General features: G+C 37.4%; 1 protein-coding gene across 23 annotated transcripts in view; it reads right to left on the bottom strand.

The window, feature by feature from the left end:
- The window catches only part of Mbnl1 (muscleblind like splicing regulator 1), a 171,419-nt gene that overhangs the window by 78,815 nt on the left and 74,495 nt on the right, over positions 1-18,109 (bottom strand). The window contains exon 2 of one of the 23 annotated variants that reach the window (XM_060378367.1): positions 8,607-9,337. The exons of the other annotated variants lie outside the window; for them this stretch is intronic. Coding sequence (XP_060234350.1) covers positions 8,607-8,675 — 69 coding nt within the window. The 5' untranslated portion in view covers positions 8,676-9,337. The remainder of the gene's footprint in view (positions 1-8,606; positions 9,338-18,109) is intronic. 23 annotated transcript variants of the gene reach the window in all.

Genomic DNA, 18,109 nt, shown 5'->3' with positions numbered 1-18,109 from the left:
CGCATTCATTTCTTTTTAGTCAATGTCATTTTCTTAATCTACTTCTACTTGGTTTTTTATTTATTTGTTTTTAGAATGTGGTCACTTGAATTAGTATTTACTTTTCTCAAAATAGCCCCTTGGCTTAGGATCTGTATTTTCTTGTTCTATTCTAAAACCTCTACAGATGCAGGATAATTCAACCTACAGTAGCAATATCAACCAAACAACCCTGGCTTTACTGAAGTAACTAGAAACAGCCACACAGAAACAAAGAATTTCCTTTAACATCTTTCAACAAAATTTGTAGTGCTTGAAGCCAAGTACTTTTCCTAAAAACAATAAAGAAGCGTAAGAAAACACAACCTACTAAATTTAGTCATCAATTTGTTCACCCAGATAAATCTTCCCTCACATACTCGTTTACCCATTAATACACATTTGGCATATCCAGCCATTTCAGGAAAGTCTCTATTGATCCAGCACATTCTATATTCTCTAGCATTGGCTAAAAATACATTTTATCCATAAGAAGCAGATGGCTCTGTCTTCTGTACCCCACTTTTCCTCCCATTACATTACTTTCTCACTTTGGAAGTATGTGTGACATTTTTTAAGACCAAATTTTAAATATATCACCTGCCTTTTCAACATGTATGACTTGGCTAAATGGAAAATAGAGTTTGAACTCTTCTCCTTTATTCCAGACAGGTTTAAAGTTCATGCTAACAAATCTAAAAATAATTATCCTTCCATTTTAATGTTCATAAGAAATGGTAAAACTGAAGAAAAAGACTGGCTGAGATCGTCTTTTAAACCTCTGTTCACTGCCCATCGCTTTCCAGAAGACCAGTTCACAAGCTGTCCAAGCTCCAAAGGACACAGCCATTTAGGCAGCACTTTGAGGAACCCAAAGTGCCTTAGAAAGCAAACCAGGCTTTACTTGCTGTCTGCTTACTTGACTTCCAGTCTCCTTCACTGTAACGCTCTTGAACTCCTTTGAAAACTCCAAGTATATTAAAAACCTTCAAACAGAACTAACCTCTCTCCAAATAGAATCAGCATATATGAACTCCTAGCAGAAAACACCTATCGGAAACCTAAATGCAATGTAACTTTAAAATAGAAAATGTATTAATTTATATGTTAAAAGGATAATTTCAATCCAACTTGAAGAACTATAAAATATTATTTTCATTTAGCTAGTATCAGTTTTAAAATAATTAAGTCTCCAGATGGAGCCGAAAGGCAGCTCAGATTTCATGTACGTTACCTAGTAAGGGGACTAGGAGCTGTCTCTGATATAAAATCTGTTGCCTGCTCTTTGATTACTTCCCCTGGGCAAGGTGGCCTGGCCTGGCCACAGAGGAAGAGGATTTAGGAAGTCCTAAAGAGACTTGACAGCCTGGGGTCAGGTGATAAGTGAGGAGGGCTAGAAAGGAAGAGGCAGGGAGGGTGGAACCAGGAGGAGATGAGGGAGTAGGCCACCATTAGGGTGTAAAAATAAATAAATTAATGAAAACGTAAAAAAAATAATCAAGTCTCTGGGTTATTATTTTTGTTTGGCTCTTTCACTGTTATGGATGTGTAGGGTTCTAGATTTGTATCTAGGGCTTGTGAATGACAGGGAGTTGCCATACCACAGTCTAACTTCAACACTTAAAAAAATAATTTCCTTTTTAATTTTGAGACAAGGCTTCTGGCGGAGTTGACCAGGATGGTGAGTCTACTCGGTAGCCCAAATAGGCTTTAAGTTTTCTCTCCTACCTCAGCATCCCAGGTTAGTTGGGATTACAGGCCTGTGCCATTAAACCCAGCTTCAAATATTATTGTTCTTCATTTAAATGTTACTCTGATCTCAGTAAAAACAAAACAAAACAAAACTCAGTAATTTTTGTTCTAGAATGGTTCTAAATCAACTACCTCTGGGCTGAGTTGTCCTTTTAAAAGGATCTGTTTCTAATAACACAGTCTTAACAGTATATGAGTAAAGTTAATAGTTTTTTGTTATTTGAGTTTATGAAGTATTTGCAAAGTTATATATGAGAAACTAGCCCAATTTTTCAGTATCAGACTTTGAAATGCAAAATAAAATACTTATTTTCTCAATGTTATGGATCAAACAAAAGCCTGTGTGGAGACTGGATGGACCATTCATCACACCCACTGTGCTAAGCAGTCATGAGGGCTTTCCACCACAGGCTCAGAAAACATGAGAGCTTGTGAAGCTTTCGCAGTGTCAGTGTTTTTAATGGAGAGTCTCTGACCTCCTTTCTGGCCTACCTACACTTTTTGAAGTAGATGATAATGTTGCCTTCAAATAGCCTAGGCAGACTTCAAAATATAACTGTAGAGCCATGTTTTCCTAACCCAAAAATAGCCATCAAGAGGCCTAACAAGAAACTAACGCTTGAGTTACTCCATGAAAAATGTTGGTATTACTGTACATGTGGTCAGTGTGACAGTAGCCAGGTTTATTCTAGATGATAAGTGCAAAAATCTATAAAAGAACTCTGCACAGGAAAATTCAGGACAATGTGGAAAAAATAAATAAGGAATGCTCCAAAACCAATGTATCTAGCACATGACAGGTGAAACATCTGAATATTTAGGGTTATAAGAAGGTAACCATAGTACAAAGCCCAACTATGATCATCAGTGGGCTCAGTCGGGGATTGGTGACATTTTCCAAAGGGGCACTATATAAACAGCAACAGCCACTGCCAAGGACTGCAGTGATGTTTGTCTCTGGCCTAGCTCTGTCTTCACTCCCCATGACTGTGAGCTCATGCTACTCTACGAATCCGACCCGGTTAATTATTCGGTTGAATGGATTCTTACTATGTTCCGTTTTTCATTTTATACTCAGTTCTCTCTTATTAAAAAAGAAGTTAAGGCAGAACAACAGCTTACTCAGTACGTGGTGTGTCCCAGGCATGGCTTGATGTGATTCACGTTTCTATCTAATCCTCAGAGAATCTGATCATCTATTATTATACACACTACAAAGATTAAAATTCTTGTGTTCCCCAACATAGAACAATCAAGTATCTGCACAAGGTACCACAACCATTACATGGTAAATCTAGGGTTTCCAGGATTCTCTGGCTCTGAAACTGATATTTTAACCACAAGACTAAACTAGAACATTTCAAATTCTATTAGAGAAGCAATAAAGTTTCTATAATTTATAGCTCATATACGCTAAACATTTATATTCACTTTATAATACTTTCACCCTTAGCACTGAAACTTTTTCTTCTCATGACAAAATTCTCCTTAGGGAGGAGACCTCACTGATTTCATTTACATCGTGTCTTACATATTTATTTATTTATTTATTTATCTTACATATTTATAACAGGGTAAAAATAAAGCAAATTGATCTGCCATGAACACATTCTATGACAAAAAAATTTAGGAGCAGAAAGCTTACACACTGTTTATCTTAAAGTTCTTCATGTGTGAAAGATTTTATGATAGGTTTCATTTTTATTAGTTAATATGTACCACTTCAATAATATCTCCAAATTACCACCTAATTAAAACACAAACAGCAAGCTGCCAACAAAAACGGAAAGAGGGCTCTACAGAGTAAGAAACAAAGTGAAAAAGAAAACAATGCAGGGATAAGGGAAGCAGACAGCACAACTAGTGAATTCAAACATCAGAGCCAGAAAGCAAAACAGAGTAGCCTGTACAGTCACAGTTGAAAACAATATTGGACCAAGGGACCCCGACATTTTACAAAATGAGGTGCATGTGTTAGCTCTAACTTTGCTCCATTCACACTCAATCCTATACTTACCTTCACATCCATGTATGTTTTCGTAGCAATATTTTGAAATGTGCACTCAATTTAAGATTGTTCTGATGATATGCTGGAAAGTTCAGCACTATCTAAATCTTACTGAAGTGCTGCTGCAACATATGGTCTTCAAATTAAGATACAAATGTTTGTGGAACATTTGCTCATGTGGTTTGATTTTTACTCTCGTCTGATATTTTCTAAACATGCTCTTTTCGGGTGACAGCATACACTCCCCAGGATTTGGATACAAGGAAGAAATGCATGTAGCTTAGACATTAAATGCCTCTTACATGGAACTGAAAACCCTCCTGCAGCAGCCAGCCAACAGTGATGCTTACTCCTCACCCATTTGCATGGAGCCACAAGTGCTAATCAGAAAGTATGTGATTAGGGCCTCGTGGGAAGGTGAGCAGTGGAAAGGAGCATTGGGTTTTGTCTTGTGGTTTTAGAACTATCAACACAAGTGTCTGCTTTAACATGTTTCATTTTCCTTTGTTCTTTTAAGTCTTATGGTTTTAATAATGGAAGAGAGATTCCTTTACCTTACTATATGTGTGAATAAACATCAAAAGAGCAGTTAAGAGTTTTAATATAAAACAGACACCAAAGCTATTCCAATAATTCCCAACAAGTATTCCAGCTTTTAGAATTATACTTTCTCTGTCACCCACCTAATTACTTTGTGTTGCAAACTTTACTTTCACAATATTATGCACTTAAACCATATTTTGAGAATGTCTTCCTAAAGATATACAAAAATAATATATTTCTGATAGTTTTCCCTCCATATGCTGTCCTTAAATTGAGTTTCTAATGCCGGAAATATTTTTCAGTAGAAAAAAACATAAATGAAATGTAGATGGGTTCTTCTCCATTCTTTACGTATGTCGTGTGCTCACAAATGATTTTGAACACTTTATTCCTGTACTAACAGCTATACTGTACATTTCAGCTCTTCACGTCCTCAGCCAGCATTAAAAAATACAAACACACAGCTCCCCAACATGCAGAACCTGCCCCAATCTGCCTCTTCATATGGACAAAGTCTTGAGTCTCCACATCTACACCAGAGCCTTGCTTTCTGATCACTTTGGAACCATTAGTTCCTAAAGTCAGTCTCCTTACCAAGTTCTGCACTATTATTTTAGTTCATGTTATAATAATAATATATTATGTTTAATTTAATTAATGTGTAGACATCATGGTGAGATTACAAATCAGTAACATAAATATCTCTGGCCTCAAACTTTTCATAGCAAGAAACATCAAAGAGCAGCAAGGACTTCACTGAAATAACCAACACCTTGAATCCAATACTTGCCATGGCTACCTAGCATTCAATAGTAAGCCCTGACATTTTGATTTTGATGACTCTCTCTTCAGGATGAGCCCCCACTGCTAGTTTGGGTTCTACTTCAGAGAATAAAGATTGAAAGAACACTGTACTATCTGTGTAACTGGCATTACTCTCACTCTCTGGGACACTCCAATGTTAGTAACAAACATGAGGCAGGATGAAATGAACTTCTGTCCCTTCTCCAATCATTTTGTTCATTCCTTGATGTTTCCTCTCCTTTCCACTGCCAGTCTATATGTCCTGACACTGTTCAGACCAGGAAACATTTTGGTTCTTGGATACTGGAAGGCCTATCTATTGGTAAATGGTTTTCACTAACCTGATTTGTCAATTTGATAAAGACCTTATGCATTTAAAGAGATGTTTACATCTTGGTCAACTGTTAATAAAAGCCAACAGTTATGTGAGCATGTGATATCCATTTGTATAATTCAATGTTTTTAATAACGCATGCAATGCTTTTAATTTTATTTTCATTAACATAATATATAAGAAACAGCATAAGGATTAAGAAAATGCCCAAGATCACAGCTTCTGAACACTGAAGGTAAAATGCCAATTCTCACTTTAGAACTTCACACTCAACAGTACTTCTCCCTTCTCCATATAAAATTCATCTTGTCATCCACCATATGTATGTATGTATGAATATATATATATATAGTTTAGTCGAGAGGGGAGTTTGGGGTAGAGGAGTATGATCTTCATTTTGTAGTTTCTGAAGCATGCTGTGTATGTGTGTATCTGTTCTAATTTTATTTACTTTTTTATTCTGAAGGACTTGTGTTTGAGTTGTGACTCAATCATTTTCTAGCTGTGTGACCTTGGGAAAATTACATAGTAACATCCCCACTGTCACCATTTTCTGTATGCTAGCCACTGTGCTAAGTGTTGGAACAAACTGTCTCATTAAATTAAGTCTCCATAAAAACTCTGACAAGGAGATAATATTATTCATATTTTAGAGAGGGTGAGACTACAGCTGAGAGAAGACTGTAAGTAAACATCCCAAGGTCACAAAGCCAGATAAGGAATAACAGCCTAGAATGAACTGGATGGGGGCTGTGTTGTGCTATCCCAAGGATGAGGACAGAGGCTAGCATTGGATGCCTAGGACACTCAAAGAACAGGGATCCCGAGACAGCTTCTGTTGATACACTTTTCGGTGTCAATCAGGGAGCCCTGAAATGAAGGTCATTATGGGCCAGTGATCACTGGAGTGAAGACAAACAGGGAGCTATTCAACTTCATATAGCCTCAGTTTCCTCATCACGGTGCAGTAATAATTGTATCTTACGTGCTTCTTTTTTTTATTGATTAATTATATTTGACAATTTGACACAGGTGTAAATTGTACTCTTTACCCTTTCTCTCCTACTCATCTCTAACCTTTCTCTCATGCATATCTCAAGTTTTCTAGAAAAAAAAAAGAAGTGATTATAAGGTAGACAATAAATAAAATATGAAAATTAACTAAAGTATAATTTTAATTCTGTAAAGCTAACAATAGCCTTTTAATTCCAAATAAAAATTAATAATAAATAGGAATGTTTTACTTTTGAGCAGCAAAAGTCTAAAGTACCAAAATTGTCAGCACCTGGTCATATCCCTTCATTATCCTTCCATTCAGTTGCTCTGACAAAGCATAGCTCTGTTCTTCTGTTTCTTTTCTACATGGACAGGTTTAATGAAGCTTACAGACTTTGACTTATTACATAAAGAAAAACAAAAATTAAAAACTTTGTATTTGCTTAATTCAACATCTGCTGTGAATGTTCTGCCCACCCCTCCTCTGTCTGGAGGTCTCCACTCCAGGGAGGGAGGGGAAACATGGGGATGGACAGGCATCAGTTTCAAGCTGAGCTGAGTTACACAGAAATGCTCTAACTGAACTCTCGACCTTATTTTGAGAAGAGGCACATGCACCTAAGACTTACTAAGAACAAGAAATTCAAACTCTTTCTGAAATAATTATGATTAGTAATAAATTTACAAGTATTTTTATTATTTCTAAGAGTTCAAATTCTTATATTCATTGATTTCTCATCCCAGGGGAAGATAAATTTCTGGAGACATAAAGGAGCAGTGTACTCAGGGCACACTTAACCACAACACCAACTCCTAGCTTTAGAGCCCAAGTCATTTTTTAAAAAATATTAAAATGAAATGCAATTTTTAAACTGCAAGCTCATTATAACCTGTAAAATAAGAACAATGAAATGCCACTTTTGTGTTATTGCAAAAGAAGCCAAATAGGTATTTTAAGTCATTATGAAGACTTCAAAACATTCTCTTTAGTTATTCTTTGAGGTCTAGAGGATCCAACATAGAACAGAATAGAAATATATACTATCCAATATATTTTCATTTTGTAAAATTACATCTATTTTACAAAGTAAGCATATATTTTAACTTTAGTACTAAGTTTAGGTTGGCTTTTGGAAATAAGAACTTTCATTTCAACTACAGAGTACTGATTAAGATACTGAGTTCATATTAAAAAACTGAAGAGGATTTAAAAAGTTACAGATTGATAGCAAGGCTGAAATCACAGATTAGCGCTGTGAAGAGTAGGTTAGGAATGAGTTAAGTACCAGCGTGATGCTGTACTTCTGCACACATGGTTTACACTGATTCTTCCCCACAGCTCAGAAACAGAACCCTAGCACCCAAAACAGATTCTTCACCGAGTCACATGCTAAGAAAACTGCCAAGAGGCCCATGCTATGGCTCCCACTTGTAATTCCAGGACTAGAGACTGGGAGACAGCAGGTCTCTAAAAGTTGGAGCTTCCTGGATTATAATAGTCACTTTCAGAACCACCTGCGCTGCAGTGCAAGACCATCTTAAAAAATATATAAATGAAAGGGATGGGGGGAAGAGAAAGTGGAGAGAAGGGAAGAAGGAGAGGGAGAGAAAAGCCCCGAGAGGGAAAAGGCTGCTGCTTTAGGAGAGTTCGTGGATGAGTGGCAACGAGTGACAGCTGCTTCCTAGTGAGAACAATGCAAGGACACACATGTTTAAGTTTTTATTTTTTTGGGGGGGGGGTATTAAATATTAATAGAGAGGTAATTAAAATATAGGCATTTTGGTAAAATAAAAACTACTATTTTATTTTTTACCATTTTAAATCACAAAAACAATCTTACTAAATACAGAATGAAGACTGGAAGATGGAAAAACAAAATACTTCAAAATTCCAATTCAAGTAATAGAGTAAAATGCTTTAAAATCTGTCCAATACCCAAATTTAATATAAGTAAAATAGGATAGAAATGTAAAGCTCACACAGAACCAGCCACCCCTGAGAAGAGTTTGCATTAAGCAATGGGCCAATGCAGAACAAGTTACCATAGTTCTTTAAGTTTTCTCTACTAAAATCCATTTATATTAACCCCCAGCTAGAGGTTTTGCTGTCTAAGCTTCTGAAATTGCTTCCTAGAGAAATCAGATTCTTACCTTTACATATCTTCTGGAGATGTTTCCTGGAGTACTCTGAAAATTCTTGAGGTCTATGTCAACAGCCATTCTCTTCCTCCCAAGGCCTTAGGAGTTGGAGAAATCCCAACACCTGCTGCTACCACTGAGTGTCGAGGCTAGGAAAGTTTTAGGGTTTGGACAGCAGGACCACTGAGCCACAGCCAAAGCTCGGGATGCCTTAGCAACTGAAAGCAAGTGTAGAGGGCTCTGTGGTACCCAGCACAGAGCTCAATTGTAGCAGCAGGGGGAGGAATATTCCCCGCCCTCACAAAGGTTTAGAGGCAGCCATCCAGGGACCATGGTTCTGCCAAGCGGCAGTGCCAGGGAGGTAGAGACATGGGCAGCCAGCATGAGACCCTGGGAGAAGAGCAGCAACCAGCACAGAGCTCAGGTAGCAATTGAGAAGAATCACCGAGGTTCCCACCAGAACACAGGAAGCAATGGACAAATGCAACAAAATACATGGGGGCAGCCATTCACGCATCCCACAGAAAGCCAAAACACGGATGAAGAGGGATGGAAATCTAGTTCTAGAAAGAAAAGTGAGGGACACATGTTATAGCATGCCTGCTGTACTAATGTTAAATTCCAAAAGGGGCATAAGATTACTATACCCTGTCTTTGCAACCTTCATATCAAATTAATTTATAAATGTGGAAAAAAAATCCAGGAAGCTGGTCCACAGGCAAGAGGTAGAAAGGCAAAGCTATCTGGAATTGGAAGAGAAAATAGGAAGACAGAGAGATTAAACTCAATTAGTTAAAAAAAAAAAAAACTACTTGAGAAAAATAATTATTTTCTAATTGTGCAACACATATTTCATCAAGTACATCACTTTCAACCAGAACCAGATGTGGGTGAATGGGGAATTTGATGAAGAAAAGAATTTGATAGAAAAGAGGCAGGCAATCCAGAAATACACAAGCTTGAGAAGAGCAAGAGAGGGCCTAAGAAAACCAGACAGGGAGGGCAAGTTCAGGGGGGTGAATCTCTAATGCCCAAGACCCCTGCTGACCGCCTCTGCCTCACAATGCTGCACTTTCCAAAGGGGCAGAGAGCTTGGTACCCGGGGCCCACAGCTCTTCAACTCTCACAAGTCTTGAGGAGCTCACACTGAGCTGCCTGCTATGAGCCTCTAGGCTGTGCAGGAGACAGATCTCAGGTGCCTCTCTTTTGGTAAGCTGGAAGATAATTAGAAACTAAGCATAGTATTGAAAAGATGCTAATATCTATCGAATGAAAATAACTGCGATAACTTAAGCATTCTCACTTTTTAAAATTAGGAGCAAGTTAACACAGTACTTTAGACTTGTTTTGCACATCTGGACATAGGTGTGAAAAGATTCTATTACATAATAGTTATGTGTAAGTAATTCTTCACTTCAGGTATCATCAAATTACTACAATATAATAATATTCCATTTATTTGGTATATAAAACTTAAGTAATTTAATGACTATTTAAAATAATCTTTTTATTTATTTTTTTAGATTTATTTTATTATGTATGCAATGTTCTGTCAGCATGTATACATGCACACCAGAAGAGGGCACCAGATCTCATTATATATGGTTGTGAGCCACCATGTGGTTGCTGGCAATTGAACTCAGGACCTCTGGAAGAACAGTCAGTGTTCTTAACCTCTGAGCCGTCTCCCCAGCCTTTTTAAACCAAAGTTAATTTTCTTCCTCATTTCCAATATACACAGTTAACAATATATGAAATGAAGCTGCTTATTTGAGGGAGGGTAAGTCCACCTATGTCTTATAAGTCAACAAAGAATAGATATTGTTATAAAATAAAAAAATACCAATATTACAATATAGCCAACTGTCATTAAGGAATTATCATTTTAATTTGGAAGAAATTGGGCTTTTGATAAAGGGAAAGGATAAAGAATCTCAAATTTCAGTTTTAGAAAAGTGTGGGTGTAGGTGTGGGTGTGGGTATGAGAGTGTGCATGATGTGTGCAAGTGTGAGTGTGTGGGCATGGTATGTGGAGACACATGTGTCATGGCACATACAAGGAAGGCAGAGGACACTGCTGTGAATTCTGTCCTTCCACCTGTGAGTAAATCTAGGGGTGAGCCTGGGTCTCCCACATATTAGCAGCAGCGGGTGGCAGCAGGAGCTGGAGTACTGTCAGATGTTCACCCTGTAGGATGCTAGCCAAAACGTTCTTGTTTATTCCACACCCACACAAACCACCCATGTGTTTGCACTTAGCCCACGCCAAGTGTCAAAACAGGTGTTTTCCTGTGATCCTACTTAAATCTGCTCTCCAATCAAGTGACAGAAATACTGTTACTATGAGATACCCAGTTTCCAATCCTATACAGAAAACTGCTTGAGAGTTTACCGTAAGGCAACCTAACTCGCCCTTTCATAGTCCTTTATTTCCTCCTCATTTCTACTAAGAAAATTAACTGCCTTAAAACATGTCACTGAAAGACAGTTACCATGTAAAATTGCTATGCTGAGAGTTTGCTCATTTGTAAAATAATACTCTACCTGCCTTCCTGGCAATTAACACTTTTTGCAAAGGCTACTGTTTTCATATACAACATTCTACCTACACAGGAAAACATCAATTCTTTTGATATTTATGGAATGAACAACATGTCTGTTTCCATATTTCATTTCCATTCTGATGTTATTGATCATTTATTTTCTTTCACTAGATTATGACTGGACAACAATGGCTTGTAGGAGCATTAACAAGGCATTTAGATGATTTGTCTAGAAGTTCAATCCTAGAGACAGAAAAGATAACTAGAAGATTTATTTCTTTGGAATTTAAAGACTTCAAGGGTAGTGAAAAAGGATTAATATATTCCAACCACAGACTTATCACAGAATTATGAACATGGGAGCATGTATTCTATGCATTATGAAAAACTATCCTTACTGTTGAAACTAAGACACTCAGCATGTTTCTCACATGTTCTACATCAACACAGCAAGGTGCACGCGAGGCCTAAGAAGTCACCTAAGGTGACCCTTGCAAAGAAGGAAAAATGTAGACTTGGGAATGCACCTGCAACACTGTAGCCTTTGCCCATCTGTTGCATTGTCTTGAAATCCGAGTTCCTTAATGTGGGAGTAACTGTGTATGGTCTGAACCATGGTGGAGTCTGCTAAGGTCCACTCCCTTTCAGAGACATACAAATATGAATGTATGTCTACAAAGGTGAACACATTTCTCACACGTTTTATGAATCTCAGATGTTAGAATGTCAAGAACTAATCCAGTTGTCACAGTCATAGTTTTCTAAATGTATCTTATCTTTAGAGGCCCCAGCAGGAATACAGCATTATTACTGGCAGTGCCTGTTCTACAGGGGAACCACCAATGATGCAATCATCCTTATATTCACTCCCATTTTGGCCCATGGATTTTATTATGTGCAAGATTGAGACAATAATTATGAGTTCAGATGGAGCTTAAGAAATTTAAGGGCCGTCAACCCATGAGATATGGGCTGAAACCAACTTTGACCAAGGACTTGCCTGAATTGTCAGTAGCTAAAATGACCCTCCTTGAATAAGCTGCTGAGGACACATGGCTATCAAACCAGACAGTTCAAATCATGCAGCCAGGGCACTGAGGTTAAGGCAAAAATAACAGAGAAGCCTACCCATTTCTCTTCCTGGCTGTAAGCCTAACTCTGGCTATTTTGGGCTGGCTTCTGCTTGTTTGGTACAACTTAGTAAATCAAAAAATAAAAAGAACCTATGAAAACTTCAGGAGTACATTTGATGAAAGCACCTTCTCTTGGTTATGATTCAGCCATACACCACACTGGGCCGTATTTACCGACAATTTATTTAGGTGCCTCTGCAGTCTCACTCTGCGTGACATATGGAAGGGTGTATTTAGTCTCAATTATTTCTAAAATCAAGCATCTACAAAGCAGGTGTATAGTTCTAAGCGGGTTCTAGTAAACTGCCTTCTCTGCAGCAGCCCTTGGTATGTAGTGGTGCTACATATCACATGGAATGAGCTAGATTTACTCACCAGTCAGTAACAGACTGATATCTTTCTCAGCCTCCACTTGGAACACTCAAGACTGCACTCTGCCATCTTTGGTAAAGAAAATACAGTAACTGCATAGAGTTTTGCCTAAGATGGATTATAGGATTTATCTGTGAGACAGCATCTCGTGACAAGGCCCAGGTTGGTACTGAACTTTTGTGCACTGAGTATTCAAACACTGATTTCTGTACCCACAGAGTTGAGTACAGACCAGACATTGACAATGGCATTTTTATAAAGCATCTCCTGTCTCAAAGTTTTTTAGACTTTGTTCTCCATCACCTGTCTTCATCTTCAATCTGTCATAGAATTATTTCTTGCTGATGACAGGGCAGTGCAGGTACTGTGTAAGTATAAGGGCCTAGTTATGAAAACATTTCACTCACTTTAAAAATCAGTAAAGCTAGTATTTGTAAATAAGCAAGCTAAGTATTCCTTTATTTTTACCAGCTATTATGGGACCCATTCCTTTGACTTAATTCCTTGAATGAGTCTTCATATGAAAACAAATATATTAATATGCACATGTAAGGGGCACACAAGCCAGAACAGGTGAGGTTTTAGTATTCTTCCATAATGGATAAAAAAAAAGATTCACCAATATTTAATAGGGTGCGATTTGTGTAGGAACTGCTGACCTCAAAGTGAAAAGGTCTAACTATACAAACATACCACTGAGTCATTTTTCCTCACAATTTTATGCTTTAAATAAAACTGGCTAAATAAAATCCTCAAGTGACTCAGGATGACTTACTGTGTCCACTCCAGGAAAAGGAAAAACTTTCTGTGTTTGAGATAGTATTTGTCTTCTAGAGTTTAGAAAATAAACATTTCCTTTTCTATTATGCATGGGAAAGGGAAAGGCTGGGAAAGTTAGTTTTTTAGCGTACTTTTATTGTTTGCACTATCTGGTTATGTTAGACGTTTGAGTTTACCTTTGAATTTGCAAATTTTGTGCACATGAACAATGGAAATACTGTGATTGGTAACTAAACCTGCGGAGTAGAATGGCTCACTCGTTCTGCATTTCTAGGAGTATAATCATACAGAATTATATATTCCATATAGTAATACAAAATACAAAGATATCTAAGATCTCTAAATTAAGTGAATTTTCTATTTCTATTTCAATATTTGTTACTCTTTTTTACTTTTAACTGAAAAGGGTATGTCTTTCTGAATAGAGCAGATTATGTCCTGGTATCTAATTAGAAATATTTGATATAGTTTATAAGAATTACTAATAGATAGATAAGTAAGCATCAGGTATCTATTAAATCCGGATAGGTGCACAACACAGGAAACATCATCACCCCATGGAATAAGGAAGAGTGTCCTCACTAACAACATCCTTTCCTGTCATGGAAACCAGTGGGCCAGAGTAGGCAAAGAGTCTAATAAGGAAACACCAGGATATCCGAGTCTATATTCTTGCATCCAGTTCAGCCCAATAGCACTGCCTACTTTTGAGGCACATTTGGCATGTAGGAGATGTCTGGAGTATCTGTACTCCTTTTACTACAAATGGGAAACAGAACTTCACCAAAATGCATATGCATGCAGTTTACTTCCTGGTTTTCAGTTAGCATCCAAAGTATCATTTTGTAAAATATACAGGTTAACTACTAGTCACAATTTTAAGAGCTCCCAGAAATAATTCTTAGAATATCTGGATATCCGTACTTCTTTAGTTGTGGACAAATAGTCTGTAGAAGCAGAAGTTATTCCAAAGAGCACACACAAGCAAGACAGCCAGCGTGCTTCAGTTTTCATGTAATGTCTGAATGGAACCTAAGCTTGCTGTGAAGGACATGGAAGGCTCTCTTTCCCACAAGCCAATCAGCTCAGCTGAGGAATACCAAAGCAGCAGCCTTTTATTTTAAGCTTCTATAAAGTCAAACCTAACATTTTCCCACTTTTGTTCTTGTCACTGCTTTTGTAACTTTGTATTTCGGTCTTCAGTGATACTGACATTCCGCATTTTGGCCAGTGTGGCTCCCAAGGGGTTCTCATCTGCATATTAGTCAACACCCCTGCTTGAAACACTCTTCTCCCTTAAGCACCCCTCCCTCTTCTAGAAGTGACTAATCTTCCTGTTGTTGCACTCTGTCAGTTTTTCCCCTGGTATTCTTTCTGTGTTCTATAACATTTACTTTTGCCAGCTCTTTTTTGGAACTGTGTTTCCTTCAGGCTAGCCTTCCATTTTCAATGGTATAAAACACTTATCACGTATAACTTAGTGAACTTTGTCATCAACTTACATGCTATTCATATGAAAATACTTCCTCCAGGCAGAACTGCAACTTCTATTTGAAGGACATTAATAAATATCCATTTATAGATCCTTAAAGTTAAATTCAGCTAATCCTTGATGTTACCAGAGACCACACCTAGCTCTTTGTTTTTCCTACCCTTTTAAAATGTTCAGAACAGAAGAGCCAGCAAATGATACAAATACCGCGCCATCTAAAATACCCCCTCCTTTTTAAAGAATCAAATGTAAATTGTGTACCATACAAACTGCACTGCTCTTAACAATCTGCCTATGTAGGTTATTCTAGGCTTTATGTACACTCTTTGGGTAGCAGGAACTGCAGATACAAGAGAGGATTCTCCATTTAGAGTCAAGCCTGTGAGCAGAGGCCTTGCAAAGAAGCCGCGCTGGCCAGCCTGTTTCACACTCTCTCCTGGGATATCTGCTGTTCTTGGTAAGGAAATCCAATGAACACAGAATAACTCAGCTTCCATTCTCTCAGCACAGGAGCATCCATGAGGTCATCACAGAGCACAGAGGACTTGTAGAACAATGTCACTGCACTGTAGGATACAGTGATGGCTACATGTTATTAATTCCTGTCCATACTCAGAGAATGCAAAGCACCAGGAAGAAACCCTGGACCATGACCTGTGGGTGACAATGTGTACCCATGAGCTCATCACTGACCATAAACATACCACTTTGGTAGGAGATGCTGAAATAGAGGGAGGTGCATGTGGGAGGCCAGGGGGCACAGGGGAAACTTCTAAGTCTTCCTCTCTACTTTGCTGTATATCAGAACAGTACTCAAGAAAATAAATAAATAAATAAACTTCAAATGCTAAAAACAAAAAAAATCTCTTCTCATTTTTTTCTTTGAAAATATAATAAAACATGTCTATAAATGATTAAAATTCAATGTAACATTTCCATACTATCTATATTCTTATTACAAAATAAACTTTATGTCAAGAAATTGCCTTCTATATTAACAAATTGCCTTCTTTATTAATCATATCAGCTGTATTATAGTCTCTAAGCATAAGTAACAGAACTATTTCTGGATTATATAAGACATCAAGAATGTTATCACTATTTAAAACATGATAAAACCTACAGAAGTCCATCTCCAAGGCTGCTGAGACCACTGTACTTGTAGAGGTACTTGTCGAAGGAGCCCGGCGCCAGCATTTGCTGCTGTCTAGTCTACTTAACTGTAGGAAAGAGCTGATCCAAAGAACTAGCTCTTTGATCAGCACAAGAATGCCTGGGCATAACCAATCACACGTGTATCACACACAAACAAAAAATAAATGAGGTAAGTGTTTAGACAATTATATTTCTAACAAAACAGGATCATAAATGCTAACCCCAGATTTTCATAGCACATTTTCAGATGAATTCTGTATACCGCATGCTTACTATCCAACAGTTAATCTTAAACCCTAAACTTTTCTTAATGCACAAAATATACAAATGAAGCTCAGATATAACTACTTGGAAGCCTCACAGGATCTCCTTATTTGTACTAGTCTTAGGGGGGATTTCCAGTATTCTTGAATCTAATTTTACTCCAAAATAGTTAGTTTAAATGAAACTTCTTTTACTTTAACATGCTAGGCCTGAAACAGACATTTATGTTTCTTTGGGTCAATGGGAATTATTCAACTTCAAATCCTCTTACTGTCATACTTTTAGACAATAAGAACAAGGAATCTGAAGTCAGCTAAAAATACTGTAAGCTTAAATATATATATATAGTATATGACTCCAAACACTAGAATTAGAAAATCAGATTAACATATGGAATGTATTTGAGTCTGTTTTATGTGTTTCATTTGCATCATGATCGTAATAATAAAACAAATAAAGTCATCTCCTAATAACCACATCCATGCTAAACAGAAAGGAAATGACTGAGAACTCTTTATACTATGGAAGAGTAATGTTATCAAAATATATTGTCTTAAAAAAGATTAGGAGAGGCATTCAAAGAATTTTCCCCCAAAAAAAAAAGTCTTGAAATAAGGATAATCTGATGTAGCACTTTTGTTGTGTCTTGACTCAAAGGTCTGATACAGCACAGACTCCAGCTGGCTAGCATGAGTTTCTTCAAGTTCTAAAGAGCCTGAGGTGCTAGGCCTGTGTGCGCCACCACCTCCTTTCAGGCAGTGTTAAGGATCAAACTCAAGGCCTGTGGTAGGTAGGATCGCCCTTCACCCTCTAAGCAGCAGCATCTAAAATAATATGAATATATGTATAAGTTCGTCTAGATTTCATATGTTCAAAAATTGAAATAATAAAAAATTACCTCTTCTCCCCCCCCAAAAAAAAATAACATGAAGATAAAGAGAATTGATGTCTAAAGAAAACAAGCTGTATTTTCAATTTCCACTCTGAAGCTACAAAATTGGTTTATAAGCCGAGCCTTGCTATTTATAATCTATCCTGGACAGCCTAAATCAATGTACTTATATCTACAGGGGAATATTCACATGTTTAACACGGAAATGCCTACTTGTCTTCTAGGGAAAATATGTATTTGAAAATAAATTATCTAAAAAGAGAAATCTAAAATTCTATCTATATCACTGGAAGTGCAGAGAGGGGAGGTAGAGTCAGCTGAGTGCTTACCGTGCAGCAAGACAGCACTCAGTTACAAGGGCAGCACTGCTATTTCTACCTTACAGACCAGGACCTGATTCACAGAAAGGTTAAGTAAGTTGCTCTCTCTCAGCTGGCACATGGATAGTAAATTGTGTGCTAAATATCTCTAAAAGTGTAGAAAGAACATATCTGAAAATAGAATTTTATATAGCTACTCCACATAGAATGACTTTTCTTAAGGGGACTCTCTGGAGAAGTTGTCCTTGGATTTTAGTATTTGCAAAATCCCAAGGTGTAAATAATCTTTCGACAGCAAATTTTAAGCTGCCAGTGAGACATTGCTGATGACAGACAACTCAGAATCTCCAGTGGGAAATACTGGAGACACGGAAACTTACAGGCCTATGAAATAATGAGTAAATCAAAGGCAGTGTGCAAGTGTTATCTTTGTTGTGTACTGGACTCAGTACAAATAGTAAATTTACATTGTAAGCTATTATGATTTTAAGGGGACTCCTGTGATGGGGGCAAGGGCAATAAAGATAAGTAATTAAGAGATTCTTCAAGGAAATACACACTTTC

The sequence above is a fragment of the Meriones unguiculatus genome, chromosome 2, assembly GCF_030254825.1.
Source record: "Meriones unguiculatus strain TT.TT164.6M chromosome 2, Bangor_MerUng_6.1, whole genome shotgun sequence".
NCBI lineage: Eukaryota > Metazoa > Chordata > Mammalia > Rodentia > Muridae > Meriones > Meriones unguiculatus.
This window is presented reverse-complemented; position numbering and strand designations above follow the sequence as displayed.